This window comes from Lipotes vexillifer, unplaced genomic scaffold (genome assembly GCF_000442215.2).
Source record: "Lipotes vexillifer unplaced genomic scaffold, Lipotes_vexillifer_v1.1 scaffold444, whole genome shotgun sequence".
In the NCBI taxonomy this organism is placed as follows: Eukaryota; Metazoa; Chordata; class Mammalia; order Artiodactyla; family Lipotidae; genus Lipotes; species Lipotes vexillifer.
The window spans coordinates 442,330-462,102 of record NW_006793488.1 but is presented as its reverse complement, the minus strand read 5'-3'; the positions used below and the strand labels follow the sequence as shown (position 1 = coordinate 462,102).

The window sequence follows — 19,773 nt, the reverse complement described above, 5'->3', positions numbered from 1 at the left end:
GGGCGGGGAGGCCAGGCCCCAGGTCTCCCAGCCCAGGCGGCACCAGCTCCTGAGTTCATGGCCGCCCCATCTCCCGTCTCCCTCCAGCCGCGTTCTCTAACGCCACGACCTTACCCATGGTCCATCGCAGCTCTGAGTCACCAGAAGGGACCGCTCCCCTCCGGTCCATGGTGGGAGGCCCGTGACCAGCCCTGAATCAGAGCCACCATCCTCGCAGACCACAGAGCGCATGTCCTTCTCCGGGAGGGAGGAGCGGGGGCAGCGGCGAGCCGGCGCACGGGGTCCCCTCTGCCTGCTGCTCAGGCAGTGACCCCTCCCCACACGCCCAGTCTCAGCCAGCTTCCCATGGAGGATGTACACTCTGAACAAGTATTTTTAAATTTAAATTCAGATAGTGACTTTAAAAAAAAACCTCAGAGCTCTGAAATTAAGTTTAGAGATAATCTTTTTTTTTTTTTTTTTTTTTGGCTGCACTGCACGGCTTGTGGGATCCTAGTTCCTGGACCAAGGATAGAACCCAGGCCCTCAGCAGCATGGAGTCCTAACTGCTGGACCGCGAGGGAATTCCTAGAAATAATCATTATTATTAAGCAATGGTCCTGCAGAGGAGAGCTGGAAAGATCCTTCTTGCGTTCTCACAGAACGGGGAGAATGTCATCAGAGCCCCCATTTTCCTCCCTCCCCCCCAGTCAGGGAGCACTGCCAACGCTGAGGGTGGCAAACCACCAAACATCACAGGCCTAAGTATTTTTATATTGTGTTTTCAGCATATTTATGAAATACCTGCTGAATTTGGTTCCAAATGCAGTAGGAACAAAAAAGGGGATTATATGTTGGCTTTGTTCTTAAATACTTTGGAAGACAAACCACTCTCCTGGGACACGCATCAAAGGCCTGTCGGCAATTACAAAGCAGCCAATCAACAAATACGAAATCACGAAGTATAAACCAACGCCGGGCGCTGATAAGGAGGAGCTCCAAAACCAAGAAGCTTTTGCAAAATTAGCCGTGAGAATGAAGTTCTTCCAGAGTGAAGTGCCAGAGAGAAGTCTGGAGGGCAATACAAGGAGAGAAAGACGGAGGCTAGTCCTACAGGAGGAGGTGAGCGTGGATGCAAATGAGCCTGTAAAGGAAGTTAGCTGGGAAGAGAGAGCCTGTAAATAAACGTGGATTCTCTTCTACCTGAATTTACCAGTTGCTGTTCCATCACCCCACAGCCAAGAATTTCTAGCCATTCCCCATGGAAGCTGATCTCCATCTCGAAGGAAGGATGAGTAAAAGGAAAGTAGCAGTCCACCCATCTGATGTCCAGCCCTGCAAAGACACCAAAGAAAAACAGACATGGAGCATTCAAGGCAGTCTTGCCTTTTCTGTGATCAAAGCTGCCCTTCGGCTAATGACACCAATTCCTACATTCTGACTAAAATAAATAGCAAACAAATTAAGTTGCAACACTTTGGGGGGAGGCAATAAATCTTAACACTTGTGAAAAACTGGGCATGTCTTTTCCAATATGAAAAACACTTTGTGTAGCTCCAGGACCCTCTAAAACCAAATCAATCACCTGCCAAATCCCTGCAACCACCAGCCAGAGGAAAAAATTAGGTCAAGATAATAGGAAAAGCAGGTAATTCTGCTAGTTTCTATAAGTGAAAATGACTTCTTCTCAGAGTTAAAGAAAAAATACTTTTACTGTTCTTCAAACTTACATATCAACAGTATGACTAATTCAGGATAAACTAATCAACTTTCACTTCCATAAATAGATATATTAACTTTGTAAGAGCTAATAAAAGGTTAAATAAAATAAGATCAGCTAAATTTGAGCAGCACATTTAAAAAAGTCAAAACATTTTTTTCTACAGATGAATGATAAATATACTCACATCCAAGACAAACCAAAAAAGTACATGCTAAATGCCAGGATGAATTTCTCAATATGCAATCATAAATATGTCACTTACAAACAATAATATTATCATTTAACAAAGGAAAAGACTAATGAATTGAAAACAAGTCAAGCCTGCAGAGAGCAGAGGTCACTAAGAAGAGAAGGCAGGACAGGAGGCCACGTAGCAGGCAGATGCTCCTGTGAGGACACCCAGAGTCCTCACAGCGCAGGCACTGAACAAAACCAGTAACAAAACTTGCTTCCGTTTACTGAGCACTTATTACCATTCCCATTTCATAGAGAGGTGGAAAAACTATTAGGAAGGTTGTGTGTCCTGCCCATGGGCACAGGGCTAGCAGGTGACCAGGCTACACCCGGGGCTGCCTGACTCCAAAACTCCTGCTCTTGAAAATTAAAACACAATTCCCTGCCCATCGAGAAAGATATTTCAAGAATCAAAAGTCACAAACGAACAGAGTTATAAAACAAAGGAGCCCTTGCTATGCTCAAAATAATATAGAAGAGAGGTTTCTCTTTCATTGTTCTGTTTCAGTTGCATTTATTTTTCTAGATACCTGCTGTCAGTGGCAAGGGACAACTGATTTCTGTTTACAGTCGTAATACAATATTTCCCCCTTTTATTATACATGTGGTATAACAAATATTAAACTCCACATACATACATACAGCACAGGGTTGATAAGTGTTGACATACGTATACATCCATGAAACATCATCACTATCAATATCAGGAACATGTCCATTACCCCCCAAAGCTTCCTCATGCCCCTCTGTAATACTCCCCACCTGCCCATCAGCCGCGCCCCTTCTCCTCACCAGCCCTCCATCCCCAGGCAACCACTGACTTCCTCCCTGTCATGACAGACGAGCTGGCATTGCCTAGAAAATGCAGTCACACAGAATGTATTCTTTTTCTGTCCGGGTTCTTTTACTCGGTGTGATTATTTAAAGACTCACCCATGTTGTTGTGCATGTCCACAGTTCATTCGTTGCCATTACTGAGGAAATTTCGCCAACATTTTTTCTACCCAGGAGAAAAATGTAGACGTTGGGGCAGTGTCTGCAAGTCCCCCGATATTTCTGTACAGAAGCCCCTACGTGCAGACCAGTTGCCTACTTGCCACTGAATTCTGCAAAGAAGGGGCCTGGACACCTGTGTGCTCATCCATCTTTGGGACCAATAATCCCCTACCAATATTGTAGGAAAAAGCTCCAGAGACAACCCCACTGCCAAACAGAAATGTGTAAAGTGTCGGGATGTATAACTGAGCACAGAGGACGGGCAGACAAAAGCATGTTATTCGTTCTTTTTGTAACTCCTGGCAGGTGAGCACAGATCACCTTCTGAGAACAATTTACAAAAACAAATTCTTTATACATGGCTTTTTATACCTGAATCAAATTTTACCAAAAGCAAGAGAGTTTTCAGGGTTAACATGATGATTTCATATAATTCAACACCACTAAGTGCCCGGAACAAAGTTAGGTACGGTCTACACAAATTAATTTTCCTGTATTTCCTTATTTTATTACTTTGGGTAAAGTTTATCTCTTTATACCTCACACCATGAAAGCTTAGGTTCCCCCCCAGTCAGAGAGAAAGTAACTTGAAAACATTAGTAATGCTCAAAATAACCACAAGTAACCCTATTATCAGTGTTCATTAAGCCTGAACTCGACCTCTCCTGCGTGCACACCCATCCGAGCTGTCGGTGCCAGTGGTGTCACAGCACAAGGACTGAACTGAACAGCGCTGTGACGGTCTCTGCCCTTCTCTAGGAACCTTCTTTTATCAAAGGACTTTGGCTTAACCACTTGTAAAACTACAAAACATTATAACTTTGGATAAAAAACTTTTTAAATGTTGACTAAATTCTCAAGATAAAATGTCCATATGTTGGTCGCATCAAATCTTGCTCTCTTTTGGTTGAAGGCCTCCGTCACCACAGCCCTAGGTTTCCTTTTGCTCAACCATCCTACAGGTGTGTCTCTTTCAGTAGCAATGAAAGTAACGGCTCCACAGTGAAAAACGCACCCAGCAAAGCGTGACAAGGCAGGGAAGTTGGCCAAAGTCTCTCAGGACACATGAGATGATTAACATTACACATCTAAGAGGCATAACTCACTGAAGACAACAGCACAGAAACTAACCCAGAAAACACGGACTGGCAAAAGCTGTGTCCAATGTGACTAGAAAGTTTCTGATCCTTTTACCTCCTCAGATCCTTTTTAAACCTGTGACCCTGCAAAGAATGCCAAATCCATAAACCATTCACTTCCTTTTTCTACTACCTTAAGGATTTCTTCAGTTCTTAAATTCGTCTTCCTTCACATAAACAGGAAAATGGCAAAATCTACAAAGTCCCACCTTTGAGAAGCCTGTGGCTATACTTCAAACATAAACAGTCACTATTTAAAAGTAAATTATATTAGTTAACGTGTAATTTTTATCAAAACACCATATCCTTTTACATATTCTAGCAATTTAAATTTTAGTTACTTTGACACATAATAGTAATTTTTTTCATAGCTGGTGGTAGAATCATTTATTAATTACTTTTATATTACCCCCAAATATACACTTTCTTCTTGTTTTCTCCCCATAACCTCAAAATTATAGTAAGGATTATTATAGCAGATTGAAAAAACATCTTGACTACAGTGTGTATCCAAGATGTGATATTGAATAACCACCTAAAAACTATGTTAAGTAATGGCTTATTTCACACAAGTATCAGGAGTCTGTGAAAAAAATCCACTAAGAACTAGGCTTTTTGAATTATACATTAATAGAGGGAAATTTTTGGTAAACATGTCCAAATCATATGGATTCATTATGCATTAGACTATTCTCCTTATTGGTGATTAGTTTAAATTAAATTAAATGTACATATATTATATACCTAATGGAAAATAATGCCAAAGTTCTTTCTTTCTTTTTTCTGTTTTATGTGTGTGTTTCTCTTTTTCTTTTTGGTTTGGATGTAATAATTTACTAAAACATATTTACAAATGAAGTTCAGAGCTTTTTAAAAATTGTCTCAGAACACTGTGAGATTACAGCAACTGTCAAAAATTATATATTAATTTTTAGGCTAGAGCCAAGTAGAAGAATAAACCAAAAACCTGGATTCAAGTCTCATCCTGCCCTTTTTGCTGTGAAACTGTGGGTAGCTTAATCAACCTCTCTGAGCCCAGGTGCCCCAGTAGCAACAGCTAATCTGCCGGTGGTTGTGAGCAGAGGGCCTAGCAAGTCCCAGTTTTCCCAGAGGCAGAGATGCTCTCTGGAGATGCAGGCACCTGCTCTGCTTTCTCTCCTGAAGGAGGATGCTGAGAGCCCAAAGTCTAGGATCATTCCCTCAGCTGGGACCCCAGAAATGACTGGTGAGCACTCCTTCAGAATGGTGGTGTCATAGAGAACAGACTGGTGGTTGCCAGTGGGGAGCGGGTGGGGGAGGGATGGAGTGGGAGGCTGGGGTCAGCAGATGCAAACTGTTACATGTGGGATGGATAAACAACAAGGTCCTGCTGCATAGCACCGAGAACTATATTCAGTATCCTGTGCTAAACCATAATGGAAAAGAATATAAAAAAGGAATACATAGGTCTTCCCTGGTGGCGCAGTGGTTGAGTCCGCCTGCCGATGCAGGGGACGCGGGTTCGTGCCCCGGTCCGGGAGGATCCCATGTGCCGCGGAGCGGCTGGGCCCGTGAGCCATGGCCGCTGAGCCTGCGCGTCCGGAGCCTGTGCTCCGCAACGGGAGAGGCCACAGCGGTGAGAGGCCCGCGTACCGCAAAAAAAAAAAGAAGGATAGTGATATGAGCCTGAGTGGAAAAGGACTAGCAAGAACTTGAATTCTCTCAGCTCTGGCAGGACACTGCCGGCCCTACCTGCCGTAGGGAACCAGGGCCACTGGCACAGGACGGCAGCACCACGTACCAGGGAAGACCAATCAGGGCCGGATCGGGGGGCGGGGCGGGGCAGGGGCCCGGCCTCTTCCCACTAAGCCCTGCCCCCGAGGCAGTACTGTGGCGCCTAACACTGGACACAGCCACGTTAAACAGATGCCATTCCAGGTCACCCCACCCGCCTCCAGCACAGATCTCGTCGTCTAAATACACCCCGTAATTCATTTCCCTGGCTTACTCACTCATGAAGGGACTCTTTCTCTGCTTCCCATACCCTTATATTTAAAGATGGGACTGTGCTATCAGAACCACCTCCCAGAGCTGTTAGAATCTAAATTTGCAAAGGCTGGTGGCCCAGACCAGAGCATATACCAGTGATTTTATATATGCTACCAAGGCTACCCTCCACCGAAGCAGAGACTTTTCCATATTGGCTATACAAATACGCAATTAGTAACTGCTCTTGGACGTTAATTTTTCAATGCTGGTACCCGAGAAGCAGCCGAACGTAGCAGAACTCTGATTCTCCTGCTTTCTACACCGGACACGGCAGGCACCCAAGGAAGGAAAGCGAAACCGGGGAGAAAAAGGATGGAGGGTGCTCTGTGGCTAAAAAGAAATCCTTAAAAAACTTGGACCATCCCAGGTGAGCACAACCTAACTAGAAATTACCCGGCCCTCACTGTCAAATGCAGCTGACAATTCCATCTCTTCTGCTTCTGCTCCATTTAAATCAGACCCACAGCCCTTTAAACTGAATACGTACCAAGCAGCGGACAGGCAATTTTTCACAGTTCTCAGTATTGCTCTGTTCTCATAGCTTTCTTAAAAAAAATTTTTTTGAACAGTAATATATTCACAGGGTTCAACATCGAAACACTGTAAGAGTGTACATTTCCCTGTATAAACAGGGCATCAGTGACATCACAAGAAAAAAATTGTAAGTATGTGAGGTGATTGATGTTAACTAAACTTATTGCGGTGATCGTTTTGCAACATATACATGTATCCAATCATTATGTCACACACCTCAGACTAATACAGTGTTACAGTAAAAAGGTCCCCTACATCTGAACCAGTTCTGTTCCCAGAGCACGTTCGTTCATTAAGTCCAATTTATTCGTTAAGTCCAACAATATTACCCTAGGTACCCGACTAACACAATCGGCTGTATAGTACTGTACTGTAATAGGTTTATAATACTTTTCACACAAATAATACATAAAAAACAAACACAGAAAATAAAGAAAACCTTTTTAATCTTACAGTACAGTACCTTGAAAAGTACAGTAGCACCAGCTCCATCACTGCTGCTTTTACACTTGCCTGCAGACATCCTGGGCTTGTGCTCCATACAGTCCTGTGCAGTGAAGTGCACAGAAGCACACCCACTTGTAGAGCAGGCACGCACGTGACCACGTACGCCATAGCGCACGGTGTGAGATGTGAGCTCTATTTCAGCCACAGTGACTCCCGCTGCTGAGACAGATGCAAAGTACTAGCGGAAAAATAAAAGGCTACGGCAACTTCTCCCACTGTTGCTGACAGTGTAACTGGTCCCTGTTTCAGACTCCCATACGCAGGAGTCCTCTTGCTTAGGGCTTGGATCTTAAAATGATATTAGCATTTCTCTACCTCGCAGTGGGGTTAGAAACGGAGTGCAGCACAATTCACTGCTCCCTCATCCTAAATCTGGGTATGGGGTCCGAGGCATGGGGTAAGGGGCCACACTCTGGCGACACGGGGAGCAGAGGGGACAGCCTGAGGGGAACCTGGTCCAGGGGAGAGCCCCAGCCACGCGCCCTCTGTCCTCAACATCCCTCCCCGACCCACCGGCACAGGACGGCTCCACAGACAAACCTGGCAGACAGAAGCTTCACCCCCCGCCTCCCACGTCTGATCCCAGAGACGTGGGAGGGTCCACCATGCACGGCAAGGGCAATCCTAGACCCGTAACTAGATCCAGCTCCAGCACCTGAGGCCGAGTGACCTTAAGCAACTTCCTTAACCTCTCACTGCCTCAGCTTCGTTCAAAATAAGAATAATATTCATCTCGCAGAGTTTTGGTGACAATTCAGTAAGGAAAACTGCGTAAAGAATCTAAATACTCAGTGGGTGATTTTTGAAATGAATGTCGCTGAAAATCAGACCATGATCTAAACTCTCTCAGGTTTTTATAAAAATATGAAGAAAAAGAAACATTTCTCAAGTGCACGCTAAGGTCATCGACGTCTGCTGTTTATTTACTCTGGTGCCATGCTAAATACTCACATGGCTCCTCCAGCTTAACCTTTACACTCATGCCAGGCTGCCATAAACACTGCACAATAATCACCACTGTTCCCATCTCACAGATGGAGGAACTGTGACGGAGACAGCTTACATATCTAATCCAAGTTTACACAGAAAATGCCAAGATCAGAATTCAAAACCAGGTGTCAGACTGCAAAGCCCAATGCTGCCCTCCACTGGAGCAGACCATGAAAACTGCACTAACTCGGCTTCCAAGCAAAGCGCCCTCCAAGGCCAAGGCACCATCGGCCTCCTTGTTCTCCTAACACACAACGACAGGTAGGAGAAAAAGGAGAAAACCAAAGAGCCATCCATGGTCTATGTTCAAAGATAAGAGAAATACCTCCACTGGCCAGAAACAGAACAGAAAAGCAAACAGGGAGAGGGGCTAAATCACAGTGTTGCTGGGCTTGGGGTCCACAATCAGGAAGAGATGCCAGGAGCTTGCCTCCTGCAGGATAACTTGCTGCTGGCTTGGCATCTGAGCCAGGCTAAAAGCTTGCAGTCAGAAGCTGGGACGGAACAGGCTCCATGCTGGTGAAAGAAGGGTGACAAAAATCATCACCAAATACAGCCTGGGGCTGTAGCTCTGAAGAGCTGTTAAGCTTGGAGAGCCAAGCCCTGGGCGCTGGACCTGCCATGTCCCTACATCAGGGCTGGTGAGTACATCTGACAGGTCCCTACAAAACCTCGTTCTGGATTTAAAGGCGGAAGAGCTCAGTGTAAACACACACAGGGGAGAAATAAGCAAAGCAGGGAGGGCAGGAGGGAGGAAAGCAGAGAAAGGGAGAAAAACAAAAACAAAATCTTCCCCTGAACATGACCTGCAGACCATAATTCCAACTACGTGATTGCTAAGTAAGACAGCCAACACAACCAACGACCACACCTGAAGTCACCCCAGAGGAGATTAATTTTATAAAACAGCGTGAGAGTCTAAAATAAGTATATTTCAGTTACCCCAAGAGATCCATGAAAGCACAATTCACTGATTGCTCTAAAAAAAAAAAAAATCATAAGGCAATCCTTTTGTAAACCAGACCTAAACAATGCATCTTTAGGATTTTATCTATCTCCGGATCAAATTCTTCTTTGAAAAGGAAAACACCAGCCCCCAGTTTCAAAAGACTAAAAAAATAATAAAATAAATTTTTTAAAGACAGAATATATGAAACAATGCCACACTAGACCTTGCATATCAGGTAACCAAGGACACTGATCCCTGAAAGATGAGCCCTAACACTGCCCCGGGGGAGGAAAACACAGGAGGAGCCCAGACGTCTTCCCAGGTTGAGGAAACAGTCTGTCCTGAGAGTCCACAGGTCAGGGTGAAAGGAGAGGGCTGTAGAGAGAGAGGTCTGAAGATCTGCAGAAGATTCAATACAAATGAAAATGTCAGTGCAGGTGTGTTGAAGAAACTCCCCCAGGCCAGGGAACAGACCACACAAAAGGATTAGCAGGAATAATGCTGGGAGCTCACAAAGACCAGAAAGGAGCCAGTTCCCAAACAGCCGCATGGAAGACCTCATAATTCATGGGTTATCAGTTACAGTACTAAGAATGGTCTTAAGTTGGTTGTGGGAAAAAGCTAATCCCGGACTAAAACCCTACACTGGCCCTGCCTAACAAGGCTTAAAACGAGATGGGAAGGACCAAAGTGTTTCCGAGTGAGTAATCCGAGAACGAAGCTCAGAGAGATTATTAGGAATACAGAAATATACAATGTGTTACAAGGTGAAGCTAACGATATCCGGGCATCCTATAGAAAGTGATCAGGCATGCAAAGAAGAAGGGAAAAAACCCATAAAGTCGAGGAAAAGAAACAGCAATTCACCAGGAAATGACACAGATGACAGAGCTAGTGGAAAAAGGCACTGAAATATGCATGATAATGATATTTAGTACGCACACAAAGCTAAAGGGAAGACTGAAAATGTGAGGTAGAGATAAAGAAGATCATAAAAAAGACACTAACTGAAACTAGAAAATGGAGTGAAAAGAACACTGGATGGAATTCACAGCAGATTAGACATTGTAGGAAAAAAGAAGGATTGATGAATTTAAAGATACAGCAATGAAAACTATCTAAAATGAAACACAGAAGAAAAAAAAAATACTGAAAGAAAAGTGAACAGAGCACCGGTGAACTGTGGAAAAGTTTCAAGTGGCCAAATATACATGTAATTGGAGTCCCCAAGGGGAGGGAGTAACAGAGAAAATATCTGAAGAAATAATTTACTGAAATTTCTCAAATGTGATGAAATATATATATGTATCAAGAATTTGAGCTTTCTACGAACCTAAGCAGAGAAGGAACTTTCCCTCGTCCATAGACCTTAACGTCTCCAGGTTGCCTGCATATCAACCTCCTACAGGTAGAAAGAGTATGAAACAGGCACAGTCCTGGCACATTCGTTGTCTTGATTAAAGTATCTTGAAAAATTTAAGTACTTTTTTCACTGTACCTCGAGGCCCAATAATTTCATTTCATTTAACATAAAACCCCACACAATTTCAACTTCTTACTTCTCTAGGGTACGGAACCTGTTTCTTAGCCCTACCCAGTCACCAGAGAATCAGCAACTTTCTTAGGCTCCTTAAAAGCATTCCAGTTAATTCAATCATGGCTATCTCACGCTTTCTCCCAAACAGTTTCCTTGTACCAAGTCCTTAGGCCAGAAAGGTTAACGCTAGTGAGTATTTTCTCCACTCAGCAGACTCCTAAGGAAAGGTGGGTCTTAAGTCTCTCTCCACCTGAGTCCTAAAGTGATGATGTCCTCTTTCCACTGAGTATCTGTACTCAGCGCAAGCAAGGCTCTCTGTAGCCCCATTTCAGAGCATGTGATCCAAGGCTCCGACAGGCGGACCTTGCCAGCCCGTTTTCATCCGAAAGTGCAGCCGGCCTGGACAACACCCGAGCAGGGAGCAGAGTCAGCCCCACATGGCCTGAGGCAGCCGTTGCTCTGCTCCTTCACCTCCAGATGTAAGACGACCCTCTGCAAGTCAGACAGCACCAGACAGCCCAAGAGAGCACACTTCAAAATCATTAAAGTGACATGCTTCAACACTCCGTAATTTGACTCAGTCTTAGGAACAAAGTAGGACTAACAGCCATAAACCCAGTTATTATTCTCAATCACTTTCACTTCATTTATATTAACAGGGATTCGTGGACAGAGAAAAATATGAAAAGGTACGGAAGACACAGTATCCTCACTGCCGACTGACCTCACTCCCGACCAGAACAGCATTCATAACACAGAGCCCTGCAACGCAAGGGCCGCATACAGACCCTTTGGAGGTTGGGTTGACAAGCAAGTTATTTTGGGAGAATCGGCACCTATGGAAGGAAGAGGGGGGCAGCTGCAGCAGGGGGAGTCAACCAACTGCAATCAGGCCCAGCAAAGCCTTAACCTCGCCAGAGGGACAGGGTGGGGGGGCGGGGAAGGGGGAGCGGGGATGAGGGAGCTGGAGGGGGGTGGGCAGGGGCTGGGGGCTGGGGGCAAACTGTTGGGCCTTTATATTCCCCCCACAAGCAGTCTTTGGCTGTGGGCAGCTCTGGGAAGGGCACTGTCCTTGGGCAAGGGGGCTTGCCCGCTGCTGCGGTGGCCCCGGAGGGAGCTGACGGCTGAGGCCACCTGCCCTTCCACCGGCAGGGTCCTGGGACGGGAGCTGCGCGTGCATCTCAATGACAACCATGAGCCTGTTTTGCTCTTAAACGGAAGAGACACGACTTGCCCACAGCATATCTAGCCGGCAGCAGAGGAACACAGTCCCCTTCCCCTTCAGACACGTTCACCCAAACTGTGCTATGAGGCCGGCGCCTCCTAAAGGGAAACTCCAGGGCTCGGCAAGGGACCGTGCCAGAGACGGCCGTAAACCGTGAAGGGCAGCAAGTGAAACCACAGTGTGAGGACTCCTAAACCCCACCTTAGTTGCTCTGAAAGAAGTGATCTGCTAAACACGGTACAAGACAGAGGGGAAACTATTTAGAAGTGTTTAAAATGTCAGTGTATTCCACAAGCATATAAACTGTCTAAAGGGCATTTTCTTTCTTTCCAATTCTAAACTGATAACCTCTCTCATAACAGCCTTAGGATGCCGGTGCAATTGAAATGTTTGCAGAAAATAATCAACTGCTTTGAAGAGGGAAAAAAAGCCCTGACACTAAAGCAGCTGTAACAAGAAATTGCCACAAGGAAATAGTGTGTTCTAATTTTTAATTTTGCTTTTCAAGAACAAAGGAATACAACACTAACAATTTAAAAGAGGAAAAAGCTCAGACCATAAAAACAAGTATAAAAAGAGTTGTTGAATAATTCTGAGGCCTGCTGAGGCAGTTCCTATTATCAGCTAATTAAAGAAAGACTGAATGTGAAGTTTCTAAGTGATCTTTGGTATCTGAAATGTAACAGAGTACACCCCGACCAGCTACGGGGCTCAGAGGGTGGGAGAGTCGGAAGGCAACACCCCAGGGAGGCCCCCTCTTTTTAACATCACGGCTTCCGTAAGCCTCACGGTCTAGGAATATTATTGAAATGATCTGTATCTCTCCTTTCAAAAGAGCTAACGTCTAACATGGGCTCAGAAGTCAAAACGACAGGGCTCAAACCAGGCCTCAAACCCTCCCGAGCTGCAATGTGGTCACGTGGTACTTCGTTGCTCTGGGTCCGGGTTCCCTCCTCTAGAAACAAAATGGAGATGATAACACCACCTACATCACAGATGCAGGTCAGAACAAAAAAATCCTTGTAAAAGTGCTTAATGCAGCATTTGACACTATTAATTACTCTCTCACTGTCATCGTCACTACTATGGCTATTACTACACTAAGGGGCATCCAGATTGCTGGGGCCCAGACAGGTTTACCGAGACATTTTTCAGCATCTAGCACCCTGACCCCAGATAAAACAATTAAATGACCCTCCAAAATGCCTGAAGTAAGAGCACGGCACTTCCCTTCGGAGTGAGGGAGAACAGCCAGGTCCGAGGGCACTGTGAACACCTACCCATTGTGAGCGCTGTGAGAGCACACAGAACGCTTCCCGTGACACCATCCCCTCATCCGTCAAGTTCCTAACGTGGGCCTGGCTGGGGCACCTCCCCTCCCCGCCCTGCATCTCCCCTGAGAAGCATCCCAGCAGGTGATACAAACACGCAATCACCCCTTCAGCAGCGGCTGAGGTATAGCAATACTCCAACATTAATCATCCTGTTCGCTTCCTCCCCGTGGATGATACAGATTTCGATCCGCTGTCATTCTTATGCAAGGCTGTGATCATTTTTCTCTCTCTGGCTAATTGCATTTTCATACCCTCCTCTGCTCCTCAAATGGAATGAACCGGGAGATCCGTAAGTTCTACCTCACTAAGGACCTAAACCATTAAGCCACAACTGAGAGCAAAAAGTCTAGACACAGTAGGCTTAATGATTTCAGGAAGATGGTAACTGTTGAAAATTTAAGCCCCCAAAGACAAAGGCATTTAGTACCTACCATCTCCAAAAAGATGTGTCATAAGCCTGGTAAGTGTTTGCTTAAGGTCAAACTCTACAAGCTTCGTGGCCTCCAGGGTATGTGTCTCCTGTTTATGCGCAGAGCGAGAACTCTGTTCGAAAAGCTGCAGGTTTTCTCCATCCTTTACGCCAGCAAATAACTGCAAACCAAGAGGAATAATATAAATAAATAAAAAGAGTATCGTGACCAGTCTACATCAAAACACATAATGTGGAAACAAAACGCAGTAAGTCTTAAGAGTCAACGAACATACCGATGTTAACATTCATTTGGTATCAACTTTGAACAAAGCACTAGGCTACATGTAATGGAGAGTCTTTAGGAAATTAAAAGACACCATTCTGATCTTTGCTCATATCTCCATTTTTCTTTTGCACTAACTTCTTTGCAGTCACTTCCTCACAAGACACATTATTCTCCATGCTAGTGGAAATACCAGTGAATCGGGTTTTCACTGTCCTTACAGTGTGACCTGAGACTAGGTAAGAAAGCACAGTCTAGGAACGAAGTCCTATGAAGCCCTCCTAAACTGGAAGTGTGCTGGACTTTGCTACCCTGTAATTCCAAAGGTCAGGACAAGGGCTGAAATGTGTTTCTGCCATTTGCTCTCCAGTAAACTCCAAAAAGTGATATGGGAGCTATGCTTCAGGTAATGGTTTGAAAGATGGGAATAATAAATTAAGAGACTTCATGATAATTAAACAAAAGAATGCATGAAGGGCATGGAGTACCTGGCACATTGCAATGGCTAATACACTGTCCTCTCTGTCATCACAATCACCATTACTAATCACAGCTGTCATCAGTCTGAAGCTGCTCAAGCACTAAAATAAAGTGTTCCATCTTTAACAACAAAGCAGGTCTTCACCTGCTGGGAGACTGACTCAACGTGGAGAACTGACCAAATCAATCTATCATTCTTTCCACCCAAAGTCCCATGAAATCAAAAATTATTTTAATCAAAGAATGAAACAATTGCTGTTTCAAGGTAATAACGGGCTGGATAATTAGAACCAAATCTCCTGATAAAGCTACTAAAAAATACAAAAATTCTTAAAAGCATCAAAGAAGTAACACAGTAGAGAGGATTTACTACACAAAACTCTGTGAGGAAGCACAAAGCCAGGAAAAAACCCAGCATGAAGCCAGAGAGAAATACTGAGACTCTCTGCCTATTCCAATTTCAACTGGACATTGAACATTGCTTGTGACAGCTTATCAATAAAAGGGAGGCCAGATTGGAAGCCCACAGCGTCTGACCAAGTTGGGATGCTAGATAAGTGCTCTGCAGGACGAATCCTCATGGTAAGAATGAATACAAAAGTGACTAGTTCTTATAAAGACTTCCAGCCAGGTGTCACCTTACCTGGGTAACAGAGGGAACTTCAGGCTGTGAAAATGGACTAAGGCTACCCCAGAATGCTGGTTCCTCTAAGTGCTCAGCAGAATCAAACACAAATCCTTCCACAACAAAGATTCTACTTCCCAAGGTCTCAAATTATTCCTGTGAGAGCTAAAGACAATGCAGCTGCCAAAGTCTACGTCTTTCAATATTTCCTCTAAAAATAACTTGGAACAACAGCAACAGAAAATCAAACTACTAAACACCGTGCCCTCAGAAGGAAACAGAACAGTGACCCAACTTCAAATAATTGTATGTAAAGAAGAAGGAAGGAAGAAAGGAAGGAAGCAAAGCTGACTGCCATAGAGAAAGAGTGCTATTATACTCCCACCCTGCTCTTTTCCTTTGGGGTAATTAAGGACAAGCTGAGAAAAACTGAGGGCAAGAGAGAAGGGAACCAGTGAGGAACTAGGTTGACCTCAAATCACCACCAGAAGGAGTGAGTGTGAACATCCTAAGAGTATCCTAGCAGATCTGACGAGGGACTACAGAAAAGGGACTCAAATGTGTGCCCAGTCTGAAGCTATGGTTTTCAAAAGGCATGGTTGCAATGGAAGAGAAAAGGGCAAAAGAAAGTAAGATATTTTTTGGCCATTGGGAAGGGAGGAGTAAAAGAAGCAAAAGAGAAAATTTAGGGCTGTACAAAATAAAACAAACCTAAAACAGTAGAGGATTTACAAAACTATTCCCCATCTTCCACTAAAACAAAAAGATTCCATTAAAGACTCTGCACTTTGCTACACTAACAGAAGAGGGCACCAGAGAACTACAAAAATCTAAACAACCAACAGCCCACAAAAAGGAACAAAAAAAAATTCAACAGAACTATAGAAAATTATCACAAAGAATTAAAAAATTCACTCAAAACAGCTCAAATGATGAAAATCTAACCTTCTTCCCCCAAAAAAGAAAATCAAGAAGCAGAAGAAAAGTGTAAGATGATACTCGCAAACTAAATTAAATCTGCTCAAACAAGCATTTGGGAATATTGCTTGGGCCAGAAATGCAAACGTTAAGAACAAAAATGAATGAAGAACAGAAAACTGTGAACTGAGGAAAGAAAGAGACAGAAAAAAATCATCTCAGAACTTAAGTTTAAGTTACAAGATATGCAAGGAATAATGGACTCAAAGATTTAGCAAGAAGAATTGAAGAAAAGCGGGAAAACAACCAAGAAAAGGACAATGAGATAAAGAAATAAGAATCAGAGAGAAAATGGTGCAAATGGAAGACAGGCAAAGAAGAAATAACGTTTATGTAACTGGAGTCAGTGAAAGAGGAAAAACAAAACAGCAGAGGAGAAATAATGGGCACCATGTAAAATGGATACCTGAAGAACCAAATATAAGACATATCCTAGTAGAACTATTTGACTTCAAAGATGAAAAGAAAAAATACTCAAGACCTCCAAGCAAAAAGATCAAACAACTTAGAAAGGCAAAGCCACTGGACTAGCATCAGACTCTTCAAAAACAACATAGAAAAAAAGGCAACAATGACCTCACATTTTCAAACAGCTCAAAAAAAAAAAAAAATGGACCAAGAATTTTATACCCAGCAACGCTGGCCTTTCAGTACCAAGTCTATCGAAAAAGCTTTAAACATACAAGAGCACAGGGAATTTCACATGAATGAGCTCTTTCTGAAGGATCCACCAAAGCATGGGCTTTAATCAAGCAACAGATAACTGGGAAAATTTCAACCCCCCCCCAAAAAAAAACTGATGGATAACACATTAATACATGAAATTGTAGATCTGAGACTAAAACAAAGCCAGATATTAAGTTGGAAGATTAAAATACAATTCTTATATATCATGACAAAGTAGAAATAATATAACCAAAAAATGGAAGAAGAGAGAGTGAAAGTGGAATAAACTCATTGGTTTAAGGGCCAAAAATTCAATAGAAAAATGGGAGAAATACATGAACAGACAATTCACCAAAAAAAAAAAATTATATATATATATATATATATGAAAATGACCCTTAAACCTATGAAAATGTATTCAAACAGAGAAATGCAAATTAAAACAACACTGACATTATTTTTAAACTGTTGTACTGGTAGAAATTAAAAAGCACAACAACATTCTTTTGGTGAGGCTTGGGAAAAGATGTACTCTCATACACTGTTGACGGAAGTGAAAATGGGTAGAACCCTTTTGGAGGTAAATCTGGCAATATCCAACAAAACTACATTTGCAATTCACCTGCTGACCTAGTCCTTCTACTTCTGGCTATTCACCCTGAATACACCTCCAGGATTAATATATACATAACGAGGTTTTCACTGGAGCATTGTTTATAATTGCAAAGTACTGGAAACAAAGAAATGTCCAGACGAAAGAGAGATGTTAAATAAACTATGGTCTACCCACACAATGGAGTACTTCAGAGACCTAATAAAAGATGAGCATGACGTCTGCGAAGTGATATGTAATGATTCTAAGCTACGTGAAACAAGCAAAGTGCGAAGACCATACATTATATGCTACTTTTTCAAAACTTATTATGTGGTGCTTTTCATGTAAGAAAGAAGGGAAAATAATAAAATATACATGAAGCTGCTCATTCGTATAAAACAAAAATAAACAAACGTCATAGAAACGATGAATCAGAAATGAAAGAGCATCACTGCCTACCAGAAAGTGGGTGGTAGCAGACTGCAGAATGAAAAGAGCTGGGGAATAGGATGGAGTAAAAAGAGGAGGTGGTGGTAGGAAGGGGGCGAAGAGAGGAGTGACACTCTTCTAAGTAGACTGTTTGTATGGTTCTGACTTGCGGAATCGCATTGAAATTTTATGTACTCAAAAACTTTAAAAAATAATTAAAATCCACCCAGATGTGGTGAAAACTCAAAATGGAATGCGATCAGCAACAACAGCCAATTCTACTCTAAACAATGACAGAGCCGCACGGAAGAGAGTGGAGAAGAAAAGAATTCAGAAAGCAAATTTGAAAAACAGCATTTTAACTGGATACCCTGAGGTTAAAGACAAAATAATCCCAGCAAGTACTGTACACTGGATAGTAAACTTTGTTCTGCAGAGGTATGTGTTCCCTTTTCTGAAACTACCTTATGTTCATTCAAGAACCGATCAAGTAAGGAAATATATTGTGGGTAAAGGGAACCAGGTTTCTCACAGTCACTGTCAAAGAAACTGGGGAGGGGCTAGAATAAGCCACGTGGTAGTGACTTGGAATTGGAGGCACCCGTATGAATTCATGTTTCTAAATACATATACAGATATAGAAACAGAAGTAGGTGTGCATATATTGCCCACTTCTGTCCTTCGACAGAAGTGGGGGACCTTTGAGGGGGACCTAGAAGTGGTGACATCCCAATAGCAATAGCTGTACTCAGGTCTGGGCTTCTAAATACCATTTTTTATTTAAAAAAAAAAAAAAAAGCAGGGCTCCTTAGAGAAATGAATGACTTTCAGGGCTGGGCCAGAGAAAATATAAGATGAACCTGGGACATCATTTGGGGCCAAAAAATGATGAGAACATGTCAAAGGACACTGAAGACTACTTGAAGAGGCTCCCAATGGCCAAATCTGGGTCAATTTGAGCAACAAAACAAACAATTTTAGGAATGGACCCTAACCCACAAAATAAAGAAATACCCACATGAAACCATGCTAATATAAATGATTACCTTCTCCCATATACATTTATTCAATTAAAGATCTTCGTTAAAGTAAAATTCTAAAAAATAATTTTTAAAGGAATGTTGGATAAAGAAAACAATCATTTGGCAAACACCAGAGTAGTAATCATTTCAGACAATAATTAGCAATGGATGATAAAGATACTGGGGCAACATATGATGAGAAAAATGATATCATCTCAAAGTATCTTCCCCCAGGTAGTACAGCTTAGGACAATGCTAAGTAAAAGAAGTCAGTCACTTGAAGACTACTTTTTAAAAACGAATATCTACAGTATTTACAATACATAGGTATAACCAAAAAATACCCATAACGTATACTAAAGACTAAAGTTTGGAAAACTCTGAAAGAAGGAAAAGCAGTAATTCATAACACCGTCAGCACAAAACAGCACAGGAGAATAAAACCATGTACACAAGTGAGCTCTTATTTCTAGAGGAAATGTAACATTGGAGCTAGAAGGGACTTAAAGAGAGCAGCCCAGCCAACCCCAAATAAGGAAATGAACTGCAGAGAGGTGAAGACCCAGAGAGGCTAAGATCACTTAGCCAATTAGTCCCCACGCTGGGAATAAATCACTCATCTCAGCCTTGGTTCCAGGGCCCTTAAAGTGGCTGCCTCTCACTTAGCTTTCTGTTTGAGAGACATCCGCTGGTGATAAAATTAAATTAGATTTCCATTAACTGCACACATTAGGCTGTGTCATTTGTTTCTCCACTAGGATTTCTTCTATTTCTCTGACATTTTCTTAAGTGTCCTTGCAGAAACCTCAACGACCCAGAAGACAAATTCCACCCCTACTGGAACAGCTTGCAGAAGCCAGGGCAGGTAGTTCGCAAATGAGAAAAGAACAGGTGCAGGAAATTAATTCTAATCAGGCTTAAGAATAAAAATAGATTGCAAAAGCCAATTCAATTTAAAATTCAGAAAGCCAAAAGGATTTTTCAAAATGGCCCAGATTTTAACCACACATTTAAAAGCAAATAAAAAGGCAAATGGTCATAAGAGTAACATACATCCATGCAAAATCCTATGAGCGGGCAAGTATAAATGGGGCTTGGGTGACAGCAC

At 42.9% G+C, this 19,773-nt stretch overlaps 1 protein-coding gene across 1 annotated transcript in view; it reads right to left on the bottom strand.

Moving 5' to 3' along the window:
• The window catches only part of FARS2 (phenylalanyl-tRNA synthetase 2, mitochondrial), a 312,608-nt gene that overhangs the window by 270,053 nt on the left and 22,782 nt on the right, over nucleotides 1-19,773 (bottom strand). The window contains exons 2-3 of the mRNA XM_007466381.1: nucleotides 13,607-13,766; nucleotides 1,183-1,314 (exon numbers count right to left, since the gene is read on the bottom strand). Of these exons, the coding sequence (XP_007466443.1) occupies nucleotides 1,183-1,314; nucleotides 13,607-13,766 (292 nt within the window). The remainder of the gene's footprint in view (nucleotides 1-1,182; nucleotides 1,315-13,606; nucleotides 13,767-19,773) is intronic.